The sequence below is a fragment of the Mercurialis annua genome, linkage group LG4 (assembly GCF_937616625.2).
Source record: "Mercurialis annua linkage group LG4, ddMerAnnu1.2, whole genome shotgun sequence".
In the NCBI taxonomy this organism is placed as follows: Eukaryota; Viridiplantae; Streptophyta; class Magnoliopsida; order Malpighiales; family Euphorbiaceae; genus Mercurialis; species Mercurialis annua.
In genome coordinates, this window is record NC_065573.1 from 40,540,370 (window position 1) to 40,558,563 (window position 18,194).

An 18,194-nucleotide genomic window follows, 5' to 3' on the forward strand; every position below is an offset into this window, starting at 1 on the left:
ACGTCATGGGCAAAATAAATTATTTTTATTATATATCATAGTTCAAATATATTTTAGTTATAAATTGAAATACAAATACCATATTGAGAGATTTTTTCTAGTAATGATAATGTTTTTTTTGATCTTACTCGATTTTAAGTTTAAGACTTAATGGCCAAACAAATTTAAATGATGTCCGAGCCTTCATATGAATTTCATAAAATATTTTACAAGTTTAAATTAAATTATATTACATTGATTCCAGTCATTCCATAGATAATTGCAACAAGTCATCATGTTTGAAAATGGCAATCAATCAAGGATGACAAATTGAGTGAAAATTAATCTAACTTGGTTAGCACAATAACCATTACTTACTTTAGTATCTAATTCAGCACTAGCTAGATTTGAATATTTTGTACGATTGACTAGAAATACAATATGAAAACCTTTGAACTTTTAGATTAGTGGGCATATCCCTAAATTTTTCAAAAGAGAACCTAACCCAAGAAAAAGAAGGAAACAATAACCATTATTTTTGGGGCATAGTGTTAGCTAAGGACTCAACAAACATGAATAACAAAGACTTTCATTTATGAAAGTAAAATTTAAAAGGTAAGAGATACCATTTCCTTTCCCATTTGAAAATTTACTACTTTTTTTTAATAATGTTCATCTATAGTTCTTAGACTTTTTCTTTTTTGCTAAATTATTTAATTTCAATTTAAAGTTTATAAGTATATATTTTATAAATGTTATAGTAAATAAATTCTTATCATTCATTTGGTAATACAATTATTTGATATATACTCTTTTGTAATTATAGTTTATATTTATCGAATTAATTGTATTATAGGTGTTTAGATCAGAAATTTTAACCGAAAAGCTATAAAATGGCAGTAAGATTTTTCGATTACATCATTTTAAATGGGGGATTTTGTAATTATAAGTTAAACTAAAAGAGCTTTAGTAGAAAAAATATATATTAAAATTCAAGCGACTTTTGGTGAAAATGAACTTTTTTCTGGTAAAATCCATGAGGATTTTTTGAACGGTCTCAACTATTAGACGACATTTTTAATAGTTTTTATTTTTATTTTTATCGGTTTATTCAAATTAACAAGCTAATCCGATCAACAGTTTTCAAATTTAGTCATTTTGGTAATTTAGTTTTTGAGAAATTTGATGAATCTATCAATAAAATAAAATTATCTGATTAATTCAATTTTAATTAGATTAGTTGATTTTTAATCCAGCCAACCGATAGCTCACCCTACTTAATACTCTGCCCTCGAATTCACATGATAGGACCCAATAATAATTTGTTACAACGTGGCAAGATCTAAGATGGATACTAGTAGTAAGTCACCGGAAGGTGATATTTTACCGATGAGGACAGCGGCGACAGCCGTTAAGAGCATGAAATGGGGAAATGGGAACCGCCGCTACAGCCGTGAAAGAACCGGCGACTACCGGTCATTACGGAAGTTTGTTTCTTTGACTTATACTACGTGTCAATTGTTACTGTTCCCACTGTTTATTTTTCCTCATAAACAATTTACCACTACAATTTAAAAAAAAAACTGAGCAAAATTACAAAAAATCAGTTAAAAATTTAAGATTTGATTTTTTATCTTTTTTTCGGCGCGAGGAGCAGACCGTTGATTGCGGTTGGAATAAAGCTCCCTGACATAGGACCTACCTTTTTGACCACATCTTCTTTTGTCTTTTTATCGCCCAGTCCTTTAACTTTTTATATATTGCAAAATAATAAGACAAAGCAGTCCATTACCTGAAGTTAATTTTACAAATGTACCATCAAAATTGATTTATAACTGGCCACTGTCGGTGATATAAACTAATAGTATTTCCAGGTATGAAAATTAGTTGTCGAACTTGTCGGATTTTCAAATCAGTCCTCAAATTATTAGTAGGAAGAAGCTGAGAAAATGCAGTTCGACATTTTCATGATTTTTTTTGCATATTTGGCAGTGTATTAAATATACTGTGTCCTGCTGGTATTTAACGATCTATCAAAACTATTTATAAGCTTTTAAAATTAGGTCTGATAACATGTGAGTTTGGTGTATAAATTGAGCATTGTAATTAAAATTATATATATTTTAACTGCAGGAATTTGTGAGGAGTTAATGCATAAACAGTGTGAATAAAACATATGAATTTATAACAGCAAAATGGCTTCAAGTATAAATAATGGTGAGTCAGTGGTCCTTTATTTATATTGTTATACAATCCACCTTCTTCACATGTTTTGATATGCAGTCCACAAGCTTTGAAGAAACATTTTGATAGTACATATTTTTGAAAATCAACCAAAGGGTTAAATTGTTGATGATAAATATATATAAGTACATGATTGGAATTTTACTAGTTTTTTTAACCTAACCGTCTACTTAGGGGTGTACATTCAGTCCAAACTAAACACAATCTTTTTTAAAAATCACATTGGATCTATAAAATGGAAATTTATTCAAATTGGATCACTTCACTCAATTAAGTTAATTTTTTTTAATTCAGTTCAATTTCCATTAAACTTAAGTGAATTTTTATATACACAATATCAAATCAAATCGAAATATCAAGTATTTTTAAGTGTAAAACCGAACCAAACTGAATCTGTCAATTGATTCGATTTGGTTTGGTTTGTGCACAACAAGACCAACTATTACTATTTAATTATATACTACACCTAAATTAGATAGCAATACAATATGTTTTCTAATGTTCAAACTATTGTTAGTATGAGACTAAAATAGTCAAAGGGCAGGTAAATATATGTTAGGTTATGAATTACTTGCAACTTGAAAGTTATCTTGAGAACCCTTTAATTAGTTTGTTCATAAATCAGATTATCCTCTATTATAAGTTAAAAAGCTGGATAAAAGAAAAAACCTTTATTTAGGGTGATGAACACCTTACCCAAAAAAACTTATATATTTCCACATATTATTTCTCAAACAAACAAAATGCTCAGTAGGTCCTTTTTAGCTAATTTGAAAGAAATTGAGCATGAGTTTAACTACGGGTAGTTTTGGAAATTCAAATTGGGAACATAAAATAGACAGTGTCTTGAGCCTTTTTGACTCTTTAGCTGCCATTTTAAAAAAAAAAAAACAGTAACAAAATATTTAAAAATTGGAAGAAATTAATTATATTTCCAAAAAGTACGTTAAATCCACACCGACCCTTCCAGTGAAGTGCCAAAGGACACCCACATGATTCTGTTCTTTCCTCAACTGTTTTTCTCAGTCTTCTAAATTAAAATCAAAATTTTAAAAAACAATCTTTAAAATAAATTAAAATAAAATAATTTTTCCCTTCATTTATTGAGCTCTACCAATTTATTTATCTCATTCCTCCCTCAATATATAGAGCCTTGAACTCTCTGCTTCCTCCCCAACTCTCACTCTTCTCTTTTAAGCTTTTGTAAGAGCTCTGTCCATTAATTCTCTTACAGGTGGATTTATCAGAAGTTTTAACTGATAAATCATACCAACATTGTCAATATTTAGTGGGTTAGTGTCATTAAACATAATTTATATCATGGCAAGCTTTACAAAGCTCATTGCAATGGCTCCTCTGTTTATGTTGTTGTGTCTGCCTTTAGCTTTTGCTGGGCATGACTATGGTCAAGCCCTAAGCAAAAGCTTTCTGTTCTTCGAAGCACAAAGATCTGGTTATCTTCCTCATAACCAAAGAGTTAACTGGAGAGCTAACTCTGGTCTAAATGATGGCAAAGCCAGTGGGGTAAGTTTAAAGATTTAAACCAACTGGGTTAGTTAAATTTTAAATTTTTACTGAAAAAAATTTGGGTTTTGAAATTGCAGGTGGATCTTGTTGGTGGGTACTATGATGCAGGAGATAATGTGAAGTTTGGTTTGCCTATGGCTTTCACTGTTACAATGGTTTCTTGGAGTATTATTGAATATGGTAAACAAATGGCTAGTAGTGGTGAACTTGGTCATGCTATGGATGCTGTTAAATGGGGAACTGATTACTTCATTAAAGCTCACCCTGAACCTAATGTTCTTTATGGAGAGGTAAATTTTTCAAGAAATTGCTCTGTTTTTTGCTTAAAATCAAGAACTTGTTTCTGTTTTGACAGTAGCAAAAATTAGATCTTAAAATGGGTTTACTAAAAAAAATTCCGACAAAACATCTTCTATTTTATTTAATTGAGCCTTTTTGTTATTTGTCGTTTTCACATAGATTGTCTAATTTTTAACGGGGTTGACATTTAAATAATAATTAATTAATTATAAATAGCCATTAGGAATAATACTAATGATAATTTAATATTATGTCGTTAAATAAATTTTAACTTTATGTTTTTTTCTTGGTGGTTAGGTAGGAGATGGCAACACTGACCATTACTGTTGGCAAAGACCAGAAGACATGACAACAGATCGCCATGCTTATAAGATAGACCCAAGTAATCCCGGGTCGGATCTCGCCGGTGAAACCGCCGCAGCTATGGCGGCTGCCTCCATGGTTTTCCGCCACAGTAATCCTGCTTATGCCAATGAACTTCTCACTCATGCACGTCAGGTAAAGAAAAATTACATTTTCTTAAGTTTGTTTTCTTGATTTAAAGAAGCGCCAAATCAAAAATAAAAAAAACGGTCTTTAATTTTACAAAGAGCCACTAATAGGGACTGAGTGGGTCATGATGGCTCGGTTGTTAGTACTTTTGTCGGTGAATGGTTAGTTATGGTTCAGTGTCTGGCTAAGCGTATTTTAGTGAGGTAGGTGGCGCATAATAGCAAAATAGAGTGCTAAAAATAAATAAGGCAGTTGCGTTATTTCGCTTTTTGTTGTCAGGATGAGCCTCTGCAACTTGACAGCTTAGGTTAGCGGTGCATTTATAATTGGCACAAATTTGAGCACCATATCAAATGGGCATCATAAATATTTTTACATACGGTAAATTTTAACAGTTAAAAAACCAATTTAGTTCAAAACTAGAGTAAATTATTATGACACTCATCTGATATAATTTACAGTTTAGTCTTTTTTATTTGAAAATTGAACTATATAACCCTTTATTTTTGGTTTTGTCAACGATTAGTCCTTCCATCCAGTTTGGATGTTAGTCAAGGAATTCAACGAAACTATATAGTCCCCCACTTTTGTTTTTTTCAATGATTTCACCCTTCACTTTTGTTTTTGCTAACGATTTTGTTCCTCAGATTTAATAATTAATTTTCACATAAATTCCTTGACTTTGTTGACTAACGTTAAAAATGGATGGAGGGACTAAAATGTTGACGGAAGCAAAAGTAAAGGGTCATATAGTTTAGTTTTCAAATAAAAGGGACTAAAATATGAATTATATCAAATGTGAGAGGCTTCAAAGTAATTTTTTTTTAAAACTATTAGTAATTTTCAATTTCTCTTTCCATTCAATAAAAATAAAATAAAGGAAATTTCAAAGAAACGACACCGTTTTGTCTCATATAGAAAATTTTGGTTCTCAATAAAGATCTTTCGGCGCATATATTGGATCAAATGGACACATTTCACCGTCTGTCACGCTTGTTGTCTGTAAGACCGTACAAATTAATTTGATCTCTCAGATCTAAACCGTCCACGTGTTAGCACTCATAAAAACGCTCATATAGTTTTACACTTATGTCCTTTTTCCCTCACGTGTGAAAACTGTCGGTCGTTTAGTCTCATTTCCTTTCCACCCTTGAGCTTCTTGTAATCACAGAATTGCCCCTGATATTTTCTAATTCATGAATTTTGGTTGCAGCTATTTGATTTTGCAGACAAGTACAGAGGCAAATATGACAGCAGCATTACTGTTGCACAAAAATATTACCGCTCAATCAGTGGCTACAATGTAAGAAATTAATTAACCGTCTCTTATTTTTAAAACATGATTTGAATTTAACGTTCTGATTGATTAATTTGTTAATATATTTTTGGTTATAAAAATTGCAGGATGAGTTGTTGTGGGCAGCTGCTTGGTTGTATCAGGCTACTAACAGTCAGTACTACTTGAGCTACCTTGCTGAAAATGGCGACTCTATGGGTGGGACTGGCTGGGGCATGACTGAATTTGGCTGGGATGTTAAGTATGCTGGTGTGCAAACCCTCGTCGCGAAGGTATTCAATTTGAACGGAAAGTTATCGAGTTCTATATTGTTGACGTTTTATTAACCGAATAGTTTGCATACGTTTTAGAATTTGATGTGGTATTAATAGTTTTTGTGTGGAAAATGGTGCAGTTCTTGATGCAAGGCAAAGCTGGCCACTATGCACCAGTCTTTGAAAGGTACCAACAGAAAGCTGAATACTTTATGTGTTCGTGCCTCGGAAAGAACAGCAAGAATGTTCAGAAAACTCCTGGTGGCTTGATTTTCCGACAAAGATGGAACAATATGCAGTTTGTTACGAGTGCCTCCTTCCTTGCCACAGTTTACTCTGACTATCTTACTTCTTCCGGTAAAAGCATGAGGTGTTCTTCGGGCAATGTTGCTCCATCTCAACTCCTATCCTTCGCTCAATCTCAGGTACATTTCATGATCAGATTATGATATATGGAGATATTATTACTCGTTGCGAATGCAAGCTGATGTGAAAATCGTTTCAGGTGGATTACATTCTTGGAGACAATCCGAGAGGGACGAGTTATATGGTGGGATATGGAAACAGCTATCCTAGACAAGTTCACCATAGGGGTTCTTCTATTGTTTCCTATAAGGTGAATCCTACATTTGTCACCTGCAGAGGTGGTTATGCCACTTGGTTTAGCCGGAAAGCAAGTGATCCTAATCTTCTCGCTGGTGCTATCGTCGGTGGCCCTGATGCGTATGATGACTTTGCTGATGAAAGAGATAACTATGAACAAACCGAGCCTGCTACTTACAACAACGCTCCTCTTGTTGGTATATTAGCTAGATTGCACGGTGGTCATGGAGGCTACAACCAGCTTCTTCCAGGTATATATACTATATAAACTATTGAGTCTTTGAATTTGATTAATGTGATCGACTCGAAAAACGAATTTCTGTTAATGTATCGACGATGGCTTTTTCCCTGCAGTTGTGCTTCCGCATCCTGCTCCTGTCCAGCAGAAACCTGCACCGCAACCAAAAGTAACTCCAGCTCCAGGTATATATCGGTTTATTTCTAAATGCATTGACTTTCTGTGAACGGACGACTAATTGAGATGTCTATTTTGCAGCATCAACTTCTGTTCCTATTGCTATTGAGCAGAAAATGACAGCTTCATGGTATGCCAAAGGAAGAACATACTACAGATATTCCACTATGGTGACCAACAAGTCAACAAAAACTTTGAAAAATATTAATCTCTCTATATCAAAGCTTTACGGTCCTATTTGGGGTATCACACAGTCTGGAAATTCTTACACTTTTCCGTCATGGATTAACTCATTACCCGCCGGGAAAAGTCTCGAGTTTGTTTATATTCATTCGTCATCTGCTGCAGATGTCTCTGTTTCAAGCTACATTCTAGCCTGATAATGGAAGTTTTTCAATTACAGAAATAGAATGGATTCTCATAGCTTCTGAGGTTTTAATGCAAGAGTTGTGCAGCTATACAAAAACAAAACAAAAAAAGCAGTCCAGAAAGGTCTTTTTATTCGCACCTTTTGTTCTTCATTTGGGATTTTCAACTTGTTGATTAGTGCAAGGCTATAAATAAGCTTGAGGATTGGAGGACGAAAGGAGCGACGAGACGATGAAAAAGTGCTCATCCTCTTTCTCCTTCACTTCACTACTTTTTTTTATATAGAAATGTTTGAGAGAGTGAGAATTGAGAAGTGAAAAAGATCATCTTCTCAATAGAGATTGCAATATTTTCTTTTGTATTTGAGAACAGTTATTTTCTTGCATTTTGATGTTGTAAGCTTTGCAACAGCTTTAAATTTCCCTTATAAATGAATATATAGTTTGTGCAATTACATTATTTTCCTTCCTTTTTTCTCTTATTGAATTGCAGACTTTCCTCGATTTCATTGTCTTTTTTTTACCTAAACCCCTTAAACATTATTTGGTAATACTTCAGTTTCAACCGCGTTGAGGCACGAAAATGAAAACAAATTATCAAAGAAATAGTTGAAGCAGACAGTGGAAAAATCATTAAACGGAAAAAATGGTAAAAGACTTTCACAATGCCGAAATATAAAACTCGATAAATCAACTTCCCAACTGTTGAAACAGAGCGGAAAAATCATTTAAACGAAAAAATAGTTAAATTTTCAGAATACCGAACTATGAAACTTGATTAATCAACTTTCAGACCCTGAATTTAAAACATGAACAATTTCAGCATGGTTTAAAATATGATAATTTAAATTCTTATGCCTTGCCTGATTCATGAGCAGAAAACAACTCAAAACAAGACATCTGATATAAAACAACTCAGTTATTTGCATTTTGTCTTTGTTTGCAACAGTGTCTTGGAGCATCGACATACAGATGCGGCAGATTGTATTTCTTTCTTGTCAAAGGTAGTGTGGGTGATGTGGTCCTTGTGGCAGTCTAGAAATGCTTTCATCTTCAGGAATTTTTCGAATGCTCTTGTGGAGGTCCTAACGCAGTCACAGTCATACCTTGCTGAACTCGAAAGGCATGGAGTCTCTTCCCAAGTTGCAACAAATTCATTGAACTGCCCTATATCAGATGCGGAAGACTCGAGATGGATTCCTCCTGTCCAGTCAGTCTACAAGGTGAACTTTGATGGAGCTTTTCTTGCAGGAGAGGCTTTAGGAGTGGGAGCATGTGTGGTTAGCTAGAGATCATTCTGGCAAAGTCATTAGTTCAAAGGCTCATCGGTATGGCAATGTGACTTCTCCTGTCCTACTTGAGGCGATGGCCTTGAGGGATGCCATTCGTTTAGCGATCAGTTTAAGGCTCCCAGAGGTTATTTTTGAGGGTGAAGCAAAAGGTATTATTGATGCCATGCTCAAGGGTTCTGCTGTGGAGATTGATAGTGACTTTCAAGATTGCAAAATCTCAGGGGCAAATATCATTGCCTCACTCGTTTTGTTTTGTTAAAAGATCATGTAATTGAATGGCATATTTGTTGGGCAAGAAAGCCCTCAAAGACAATATAGTTTTTGTAATAATACTCTAGCTCAAATGATGTGGCTAGATAAAACCGTTGATCAATGATATATTCATTTCTGCTAAAAAGAAACTATTTGCATTTCCCTTTCAATTAATCAATAGAAGCAAAATAATCAAAAAACATTACCATAAGAGAATAATTAACACCTGTCAGTCTCTAAATATATTTATAAAAACAGCTATCTCATATTGTATAACTAGCATCAAATGGTAGTAATAACAAACCTATATACAAACACCACATTCATTCATAGGATTCATCAACACCAGAAAAACAAAACAAAGTACAAAATCTCTCAAAATATTAAAAACTTAAAACAAAACATATGACAAACATAAAGACTATAATCTATTTTGGAGTGTTTTTGAGCTCAACTACTATGACACTGATATTATCTCTGCTTCCCTTCGCCATCGCCAATTCGGCCAGCAATGCTGCCGCTTCTGCAGCCCAACTTCCATTAAAATCATCTAAAAATGTTCTGTGTTTTATCTGCCCACCAAAACATTTCTTCACTACTTCACAAGCAAATTCATTGGATATCACATCCCATAAACCGTCTGATCCTATTACAAGAAAATCATCCGACTCCATTCGCTGGACTACTGTCACCTCCGGTTCTGAGCTTACATAAGGCTTCAGATATTGATCTCCTATATACATAACAAATTCAGATTCTTTTCAGCACCATATGATAAATTTCTTTATAAACTATAATTTCAAGAAACTAAACTTTAAACAAATACCTATTGATCTTGAAGTACCAAGAACACCTAGGACCCGGCTACCGTTCCAGTTTAGGACTCTTCCACCGGCTGCTTCCACTCTACGTCGCTCATCATGACGGTCAGGCTGCAAATGACAGTAATCAAAATATATATAAATTTGGTTGGGTTAATTTTTTTACGATCACTAAACTGTAGACTGTTACACTTCGTTTATCATCTTTTTTTTTTTACATTTTGATAATTCAACTTCTATTTTCAGTATTTTCAAGCGAATTATCGCTAATTTTGTTCTTAATTGTACAAAGTCATGTATTCTAATTTTATTTAATCATAATTAAGCTCTATAAAGGTGAAACAAATCAAACTTAATTGGATCATATATCTATTAATACTAGATAGATAAATATTTAAAAGAAGTGACAAAAATATCACCTTATGATCAGTAGACAAAGCCACAGCAACACCCCCACGACACAGAACAGCTCTAGAATCTCCACAATTAGCCACCACCAGCTCCTCCTTCCCCACCAGAACCACCACCGCAGTTGAGCCGACAGTCTTCTCCGACAACAAATACCCCTCTTCATCAGCATCCCTCAGGCCACCACAAGTCACCTCATCATCCATCTTCTTAAAACAAACCCCCATCACCTTCTCCCAATAACTCAGTCCCTTCCTATCACCAAAAGCCGTCTCAGTCGTATCATTCTCCTCCACCTCTTTAGCAACCAAAAGATGTAACCTATCCCTACATGCATTCGAAACCCTAGCTCCACCATGTCCGTCATAAACAGCGAAAAAATCATAAACATGATCGAACTCAATAACTGCAACTCCTGGTGCAACCATCACAGCATCTTCCATAGCTCTCCTACGTCCGATAACCGATATCGAACCATGCGACACGCATGTCGAACTATCGAAACCATCATCGTTCCGTTGATCACCACCGCCGCCGCTAGTCATGATTATTCCTACTCGATTTACTCCTTTTTTTCCTTTGTAGGTACCATCTGTTCGGTTCTTGGATTCAAATTCCGATGCTGGCGGTGATTGAGGATCGCAAGAATTTCGTTTCTTGCTCTTTGAATATTCTTCTGCATCAACGGATGAGCAAATAGTGTTCATTTCTTGATCATCAAGGTTTCTTGATCTTCTGCGACAACTGCAAGTTATTACCAACTCTTTCGGGGAATCAGGCATTGATGATGTGTCGGATTCTCCAACATGAATACAGGTTTGTTGGGATTTCTGTGATTCAGTTTTGAAACTAAAGATGCTGGTGAAGGGGGTTTATATAGCAGGGCTTGGGTTCGAGCTCGGTGAGGTGGAGTTACCAAGAAAGAGACGTGGACGGGTTAAGATTGAAGGAGAGCGCACGTGGCTTAAGGATTTGATAATGAGTGTATGAGTTGAGTCGTTTTTGCTGGCGGGCGGCGAGTCTATATGGAGGAAGGGAATTGGTTGTGGTGGGGGCCTCAGGGTTTAAGGATTGGTTTGAAGAGAGGCGCTAGCTAGCTGTTCTTTCTACAGAGATCTTCACCAGTGATCAGAGTTCTATATTATAGAATTTAATTACATTGCAGATACAGGGGAATTGCAGATACAGGAGAACAGTATATAGTTAGTTGCAAGACCCGACCCTCTTCGAACAATTTTATTTAGATTTAAATACACCAAAAATCGCTAATTTTTACGAAAAAATATAACGACATATATAAACCAACAATTCTTTTTTTGTCAAAACATAAACCAACCGGTTATTAGCATAAACTACTAATTTAAATGAACATGCAAATACATAGTTTATTCTTTTAAATTCACAAAATCAAAATATAGCATAACTTTATTAGAAATTCTAAATCTAATTCATGCCTTTCATTTTCATCTTCAACTAAGAAAGCTTAATTTCATCATTATATACAAAAAAATCTACCAACCAAATGTTTATCGTCTTCTAAGAAATCAAGTGCTCCCATTGTCTCCCAATTATCATCCTAATTTTTTGAACTCCGATGTAATCTCATTGGTTTCATATACCCAGTGGCGGAACTAGGAATTGTTTTTAGCCCGGGCTAAAATACATGCAATTAATCAAATTCAATATGTTTTTTTTTCCAGAAAAAGTGTTTAACTTTTTTTGGTGTTCTAATAATAAATTTAACCATAATCTAAATTGATTCATTTTAATTGTTTTTTATCAAGTTAATTTTTAAAATATCACAAAAATCCTATCAAAAATCATCAATTGTTAATAAAATAAAATTAATTTTCAATAAAATAAAATTAAATGATTATAATTAAAAAATACTTACTTATTATAGTTTAGGTAGCATGAAAACGTAAAAGGAAACAAAAACGATACGGAAAAATATTTTTTTTCTAAATAGACAATACAAAATGTGAGAGAAACATGTAAATAATTACAATATAATGTTTCATAAGAGTATTTTCTTGACAACTATTAGACAACACGAATGTTTCGTATGAGTTTATGAGAGTTTTTTTGTTTCTGAAACATTATCGAAATGGAAAACGCGACTTTGTCGAAATTCCCGTGCTTTGTATGTGTCTAATCAATTCTTTAATTTCCCACAGCTAAATCAATTTAAATGACCTAAAATTATAATACAATTATTATGCAAATATATGAATTAAATTAATTTATACAAATAATGTATATGAAAAAATTTAGTTAAAATCGGATGTGGGTGGATCGATTTTGGAAGAAAAAAACTAGAAGATTATTTAATTGAGGCAAAATCTAAATAAAAAAATTTGATTAAAAATGGAGACATTAATTTAGAAAATTTGATTAAAAATTTAAAGATTAATAAACAATTGACTAGAGGATTTATTTGAAATTAATAACATGTTTTTTCTTTATACATACGTTGTACCCAAATTATTTTCTCTATCATTTGTCTTTTTTGGTGTTTTCTAATAGTAAATTTATCCATAACCTAAATTAAATTATTTTGATTAGTTTTTATCAAATTATTTTTTAAAATATTCACAAAAAATAACCAAAAACAAAATTCATTAATTATTTATCAACAAAAAAAAATGACAATCACATCTTTAATTTTGAATAAATCAAGTTAAAGAACATAAAAAAATCAAGTTAGTGTAATTATTTCACAATATTACAAATATATAAACTAAATTCATTTGTACAAGACTTATTTAAAATTGAGATTGTTTGATTTTGAAAGAGAATTTATAATTAGAAAAATTAGGTTAGCAAATATGAAAATTAGGTCATAGAAACTAATTGGAAAATATAGGAAGTAGATAGAAATTAATTTAATGGTTTAATGGAAAATATTAGTATAAAATAAATTAAGGGTTTGTGAAGAAAAAAGTTGATTAATTGGTGGTTGTAATGAGATTAATGACAATTTGTTATTCCTCTAAAAGAATAACTGCTGAAATGGGACAGGGAATAAGTTTGTTCCGTTTCAATTTCTTAATTGAAACAACCCCTTTAGTTTGTTAGTTTATAGTAAAAGGTAAATACTTCATAAGTTAAATATAGCATCGTTTATTAAGAATAGGTATATTATAAAAAAGGCTTAATTCCTTAAAAAAACTCCACCTTGCACTTTTTTTTTGTTTATACCCTGACCTTATAAAAACACCATTTGTACCCAATTTTGGGTTTTTATATTTCATCCCTACCCAAAAGCATTAAATTATACTCTTTTCATTTGGAAAAGATTTTAAAACATACTTTTATCTATTTAAAAAATACAAATAAATCCTTAAACTTAAAAAATAATTAAATACATCCAAATAATTAATTAATTTTTTTTAATTTTATAAAATAAAAAAAATAAAAAAAATTGTTATTATTTTTAATTTTTTGTCAGAAATATTTTTAAAAAAATTAAAAAATTAAAAAAATTAAAAAAAATTCGGAAATATTTTTTTAAAAAATTAAAAAAAAATCGGAAATATTTTTAATTTTTTTGAAGAAGATGGTATTTTTGTACTATTAATAACATTAATATCTAATTAGTATATAAGTTAAAAACGAAGGATTGTTATAAACTCTTTTTCAAATGAAAAGAGTACAATTTAATACTTTTGGGTAGAGATGAAACATAAAAATTCGAAATTGGGTACAAATGGTGTTTTTACAAGGTCAGGGTATAAACGAAAAAAAAATTCAAGGTGAGGGTTTTTTTAAGAAATTAAGCCTATAAAAAATAACGACCAAATTTATCTTGAATGTTTCAATGGCAATTAATTAAAGACAAATACATTTGGCTAAATAAACAATTAAAAAAAAATAAAAGGATAACTTTTTTTATATTTCAAATTATAATTTTATTTTCCAAAATAAAATTGGTTAACTATTTATTTTTGATATACAATCTGTCTATATATTTTTGTTGTCATTTTGAGCCATAATAAAAATGGAATAAAATATGTCAAATATATGAATCATTTACTTAATAAAAAATATTTGTAATTTTAGTAAAAAAAACTAAGTTTTAATTTACATATAAATTATAATAAATCTATCATTTTTTGACCGAAAAAGTAACCAAAAGAGACTACTTCTACAAATTAGTATTGTGTGTGTTTAGCTTACTACTATTAAATAATTAAGATAATTTAATATGAAGGTGGTGTTTGACAAAATCTGGCATTAAACGTTAAAGGTTTAATACTGAATTTTAAGTGTTAAACGTAATACTAACTTTTTTTAGTTATGATTTTAAAATTTTGTTTGATAACGTTAATTAATATTAATATTTATATGTATATTAAGGCCAAATGAATTTATCAACCCTTAATATTAATATTTTTGTCAAATATATCATGATCTTGCCAGTTTGATCCTCATTTTTAAAATTTTTGCCAAATATACTCCCGACCTATTTGGAGCAAATATCGAAAAATGATAGATCAAATTAGCAGGATTTCCTAAAACTGCATGCAATAAAAAGGATCAAATCGACGGCGATATTTTCTCAATCGGCGATCATATATGGTTTCCAAGTAAATAATTCTAGTAATAAATCTTCTATTGCTCTGTTCTTATATTTGTGATGTGAAAATTTGGCCTAAAACAAACCATTATTTGCAAAATAAATAATGTTAACACCTACGTTAAATCAAAAAGGAAACCTGTTTCTTCTATTTTTACGTATGAAATTATATTTGGATTGCATGGTCATCCTTCAAATCCCAATCCTTAATGTCAACATGCACACTGCTATGTCTTTTTCAATTTATTATCTCCCCTCTTTTCACCAATTTTTTCAAATAGACATGAGTATTTTTAACTCCATTTCATCAACGTCATTTCTCATTCAAACTTTTTGTTGAATCTGTCTTTTCTCTTTTATGTTATTATATGTTAATTTTTTGATTTGCATTAAATGGTGATTTCTTACTCTCTTATTTATTTATGAAACTTATTTAAAAGAAAAGACAACATTCAAAATATCTAATCCTAATTTTTAGTTGATCTGTGTTCTATATATGTTGGTATTACAGTTGTTTGGTTTCTGAATTCATGATTTTTGTCTGCAACTCAAACATTTCATCAATTTGCTTAAATGGGTTGACCAATTTTTACTCCAAGTTTAAGTTTTCATTTTAATTTATAAATTCAGTAAGATTTTTATTACTACATGTTTTATTTTATAAGCATTTTTTTCCTGAAAATGTAGTTTAACTTAGATCAAATAATAAAAAGAGAGTTATAACAATTATTTTCTAATGAAATCAATTTTGGATTAAAAGACTTAAAATGATACATATTTTTAGATCTACACAAAAAATAAAATTTTTTTTTCTTGAAAAGTTTTTATTTATCATTTTTTAATTTTTGATTGGTGGTGACTTTTTGGTCAATCTATTTAAATGACTGAATCTTTGAATGGTGTAGATTGTTTATGAAAACTTCATTTTATTGTTAACATGTGCAAATTTTGCATTAATAAAAAGATAGATTTGAGGTGAGGTTCATGTATTTCTTATGGGATTATTGTACTTCCTGTGAGGTTAAAATAGTCCTTATGATATTATTGTACTCTTTATGAGGTTAAAGTACTCCTTGTGAGGTTATTGTACTCCTTGTGAGGTTAAAATACTCTTTCTGAGGTTATTGTACTCCTTATAAGGTGAAGGTATATGTATGTCAATGAAGATAAAGATCAATTTCAAAGCAAGATTCAGCCTTAATGACCGTTTATGTGGTTAGTATTATTGATAAATTTATATTTATTATTTATTGCAATATTTATTGGTTTTCAGATATAGCATCGTTTGAATTACCAACATAATTATTGAAGGTGATTGCTTAAATGTGATCATTACAGCATAAAGTAAGGAGACACCGGAACAATAGAAGTCATAATTTTTAATACCGTTCGCTTATCATTATCGTTTATCTCTTGCGAATTTTCACATGTTAAGCGAATGTGTAATTGGATGGCCCATGAAGTGGCTAATAAGTCCTTATATCCTTCTTTTTATGAGTTATTCAGTAAATTTTGTAAAATGCGACAACTATTGCTGAGAAACATTATGTACTTCTATTTTCTCAAATCAATATAATGGTAAGTTTGACAAACTAAAAACAAATGTAAGACATGTTTTTTTTTTTAAAAAAAGCATGTAGAACTTGTGTATTTGTACTTGGTCATGTTATCTTTATATTTTTAATTTATAGTAAAATAAGAAACGCAGTATTACAATGATGATCAATAAAAAATAAAATACCAAAATCAGAAAACAATTATTATTTCCATATTTCTCACTATCTTTCGCAATAGACTTGTAGAATAACTATTTAATTTACAAATATAATAGATTAATTAAAATAACTATTTAATTATTAATTAAAAAACCAATTCTATATGAGGGGCCTCCCAATCGGCCCCTCTAACTCCTATTTTCAGTAGATAACTCAGGAAAACTCCCCCAGCATCAGGTATGATTACGCTAAACTATTATTTTATTTAATTTAAAAAAATAAATGAACAGGTATGCTATGTTGGGGAACTTTTTCTGGATAATTGTTCAATCTACGCTATTACATATTGCAATAAACTCACAAGGTACTACTATTGTCATATCCTTTATACTAACGGTATGTTTTTTTTTTTTAATATTATCAGTTTATTTTATCGTTCTACCGTTTGTTTAACAAATTATTTGAACTTTGGTTTATCTTAATTTGTTAAATGGATGTGTATTTGGATGACTCATATAATAGCTACAAAGTCCACTTATTCTTATTTATTTAAAGAATGACTCATTTCCTTCATGGGATGGTCATTCTTCTATATACATATTTATATATTGTTATCTCTGGCACAAAAAAAAAAAAATTAGCAGGATTTAAAGATCATGGTATAGTAAAAAATATTAAAATTGTGGGTAGATAAATTCACTTAACTTTATATAAAGTCGGATAGAATTATAAAAAAATTATTAAAATTGAAATTGATTTATAAATTGTAAAAGTCTTGAATAAATCTATAAAAAGCAAAAATTACTTTTTGACACCATTATTAAACCTTACTGTATACACTAGACGTATAGAAAGTAATTGTAATTGAAATGCATATGAAAATAATTGGTTAAATAATGAAAACATTTGCCTTTTTGGTTGCCGATCTAAGAACCGATTGAAGCTTGACTCGTATCCGTCTGCCTCGTTACAATTTCTGAAATCGATGTATGCAATTTGATTCTTTGATGTAATTCATTGTAACAGTGATGGGTTCACAGATTAATTAAACATAAATCTGGATAAGTGAAAAAGTGAAATTTGGAGTTATATATATATAGAAACATAAACATGTGAGAATCCGGAAAGTCTGCCATTTCTTTCAACAATTTCATAGCTGGGAATTGGCGTATGCAAATTCCACTTGTTCTTCTACGTACACTTAAATTAATGCGCCTTTTTTTGCCAGTTTTGATTGAAATTTTGAACTTATAGTAGCTCTATTTTTAGAAATTTTATCTTTAGAAGATCATCGAACCAGTGCGGTCATTAATGGAGTCTTGGTTCATATAATATCAGGTGGCCTGCTCATGGTGTCATCTAATTTGGCATGCACTCGTTTTATCTCTAGGGTTTCAAAAGTGAAATATTATATTCTTATGCACAAAAGCTTGCAATAATAATACAAACCTTTCTTCATAGAGAAGAAAGCAAACACTATAAGAAAATAATAATCAGTAATAACGTTATACTATAACGAATATTATTAAAATGATTATAAATGAATAAAGTCGTTATACAAAAAGTAAATGCGGTAATAAGCCGAATCATCACTGTTAACTTTTAACAGTTAAATTTTAAATTGGAAAATGCTTTATAACCCACCTTT

General features: G+C 31.0%; 2 protein-coding genes across 2 annotated transcripts; one reads left to right on the plus strand and one right to left on the minus strand.

Annotated features, from left to right (window-relative positions):
* The first annotated feature begins 3,358 nt into the window (after nt 1-3,358).
* LOC126677186 (endoglucanase 6) lies at nt 3,359-7,931 on the plus strand. Its single transcript, XM_050371691.2, has 9 exons — nt 3,359-3,747; nt 3,828-4,040; nt 4,348-4,548; nt 5,756-5,845; nt 5,947-6,111; nt 6,234-6,518; nt 6,599-6,947; nt 7,051-7,119; nt 7,193-7,931. The coding sequence occupies exons 1-9, from the start codon at nt 3,544-3,546 to the stop codon at nt 7,489-7,491; spliced, it is 1,875 nt and encodes a 624-aa protein (XP_050227648.1). The 5' UTR covers nt 3,359-3,543; the 3' UTR covers nt 7,492-7,931.
* Nucleotides 7,932-9,266: 1,335 nt separating this feature from the next.
* On the minus strand, nt 9,267-11,425 carry LOC126677187 (protein phosphatase 2C 51-like). The gene is made up of 3 exons (XM_050371692.2): nt 10,264-11,425; nt 9,850-9,955; nt 9,267-9,756 (listed from the first exon to the last, which is right to left on the minus strand). The coding sequence occupies exons 1-3, from the start codon at nt 11,032-11,034 to the stop codon at nt 9,452-9,454; spliced, it is 1,182 nt and encodes a 393-aa protein (XP_050227649.1). The 5' UTR covers nt 11,035-11,425; the 3' UTR covers nt 9,267-9,451.
* Between the last annotated feature and the right edge of the window lie 6,769 nt (nt 11,426-18,194).

Coding starts and splice junctions, on each gene's coding strand:
- LOC126677187 (XM_050371692.2), bottom strand. CDS start 11,034: ATGCCTGATTCCCCGAAAGAGTTGGTAATAACTTGCAGTTGTCGCAGA. Junction 9,956..10,263: donor CTTTGTCTACTGATCATAAG/GTGATATTTTTG, acceptor TGTCATTTGCAG/CCTGACCGTCATGATGAGCG. Junction 9,757..9,849: donor TGGTACTTCAAGATCAATAG/GTATTTGTTTAA, acceptor TTATGTATATAG/GAGATCAATATCTGAAGCCT.
- LOC126677186 (XM_050371691.2), top strand. CDS start 3,544: ATGGCAAGCTTTACAAAGCTCATTGCAATGGCTCCTCTGTTTATGTTG. Junction 4,041..4,347: donor CTAATGTTCTTTATGGAGAG/GTAAATTTTTCA, acceptor CTTGGTGGTTAG/GTAGGAGATGGCAACACTGA. Junction 6,948..7,050: donor CTACAACCAGCTTCTTCCAG/GTATATATACTA, acceptor TTTTCCCTGCAG/TTGTGCTTCCGCATCCTGCT.